Below are 777 nucleotides of genomic sequence, written 5' to 3'. Positions count from 1 at the left end.
TGTGCCTGCTCCCTCGGCACCCGCTGACCATGCCCGCTCCCCGAGCGACGAGGCTTTTTATAAGAACACAGCTACTGTACAAGTGTCACACCGTATCCAAGAACCACGCAGGAGACACAACAGAGGCTCCGTTACAAATGCTCTTTATTCCGTGTGTCCGGGAGCCCAGGAAGCGGAATGGCCCCGGCTGCTTTACGAAGATTTTTCAGGCATCTGCATGGCGAATAGGGTGGTGCCGAGGCCTGGTGGGGAAGGTGGTGGGTCTGAGGCCGCGAGAGGAACTCTGGGACACGGTGCGAGTCCCCGCACCCCCCACGTCGGAAGCAGGGAGGAGGAGGAGGAGGAAGGGTTTGTTGGTGAGGGAGATGAAGTCTACGAAGCCGAGTCGGAGTTCTCTGAGCTGTCCTTGACGTCTGTGCTCTCCGTGGCTTCACTGACCTCGCTGACGTCTTTGCTGTCGCCGCTATCCTCGACCCCGGGCCTGGGCCCAGAGCCCGGCCCGGACGGGCACTTCTCGTCCCGGCAGCAATCCGCCACGTGGTTCGACCGGCTCGGGATCCGGTGATCCAGCGACGCCAGCACCAGTGGTTTCAGCCTCTCCCTTGTGTCGGCCTGTTTCCTGAACTGGAGAAATAAAGGCACGAGGGCCTTTCAGTGGAACCGCAGAACATCACACAACTCTCCCAGGCGCGCCCCCCACCCCAATTCTCCTCATTCACCATCCCCCCCACCACCCCCCACACCCTTGTCTCCCCATAGGAGAGGGGCCCCCGATCA

At 61.5% G+C, this 777-nt stretch overlaps 1 protein-coding gene across 1 annotated transcript in view; it reads right to left on the bottom strand.

Moving 5' to 3' along the window:
• Positions 1-127: 127 nt before the first annotated feature.
• naa10 (N-alpha-acetyltransferase 10, NatA catalytic subuni) overlaps positions 128-777 on the bottom strand; it is a 9,843-nt gene continuing 9,193 nt past the window's right edge. Inside the window, 1 exon segment of the mRNA XM_048619867.1 lies at positions 128-648. Coding sequence (XP_048475824.1) covers positions 373-648 — 276 coding nt within the window. The 3' untranslated portion in view covers positions 128-372.

This window comes from Rhincodon typus, chromosome 44, assembly GCF_021869965.1.
Source record: "Rhincodon typus isolate 14 chromosome 44, sRhiTyp1.1, whole genome shotgun sequence".
Classification (NCBI taxonomy): Eukaryota; Metazoa; Chordata; class Chondrichthyes; order Orectolobiformes; family Rhincodontidae; genus Rhincodon; species Rhincodon typus.
Note: the sequence above shows the minus strand (reverse complement) of the source record. Positions and strands in the feature narration are given on the sequence as shown.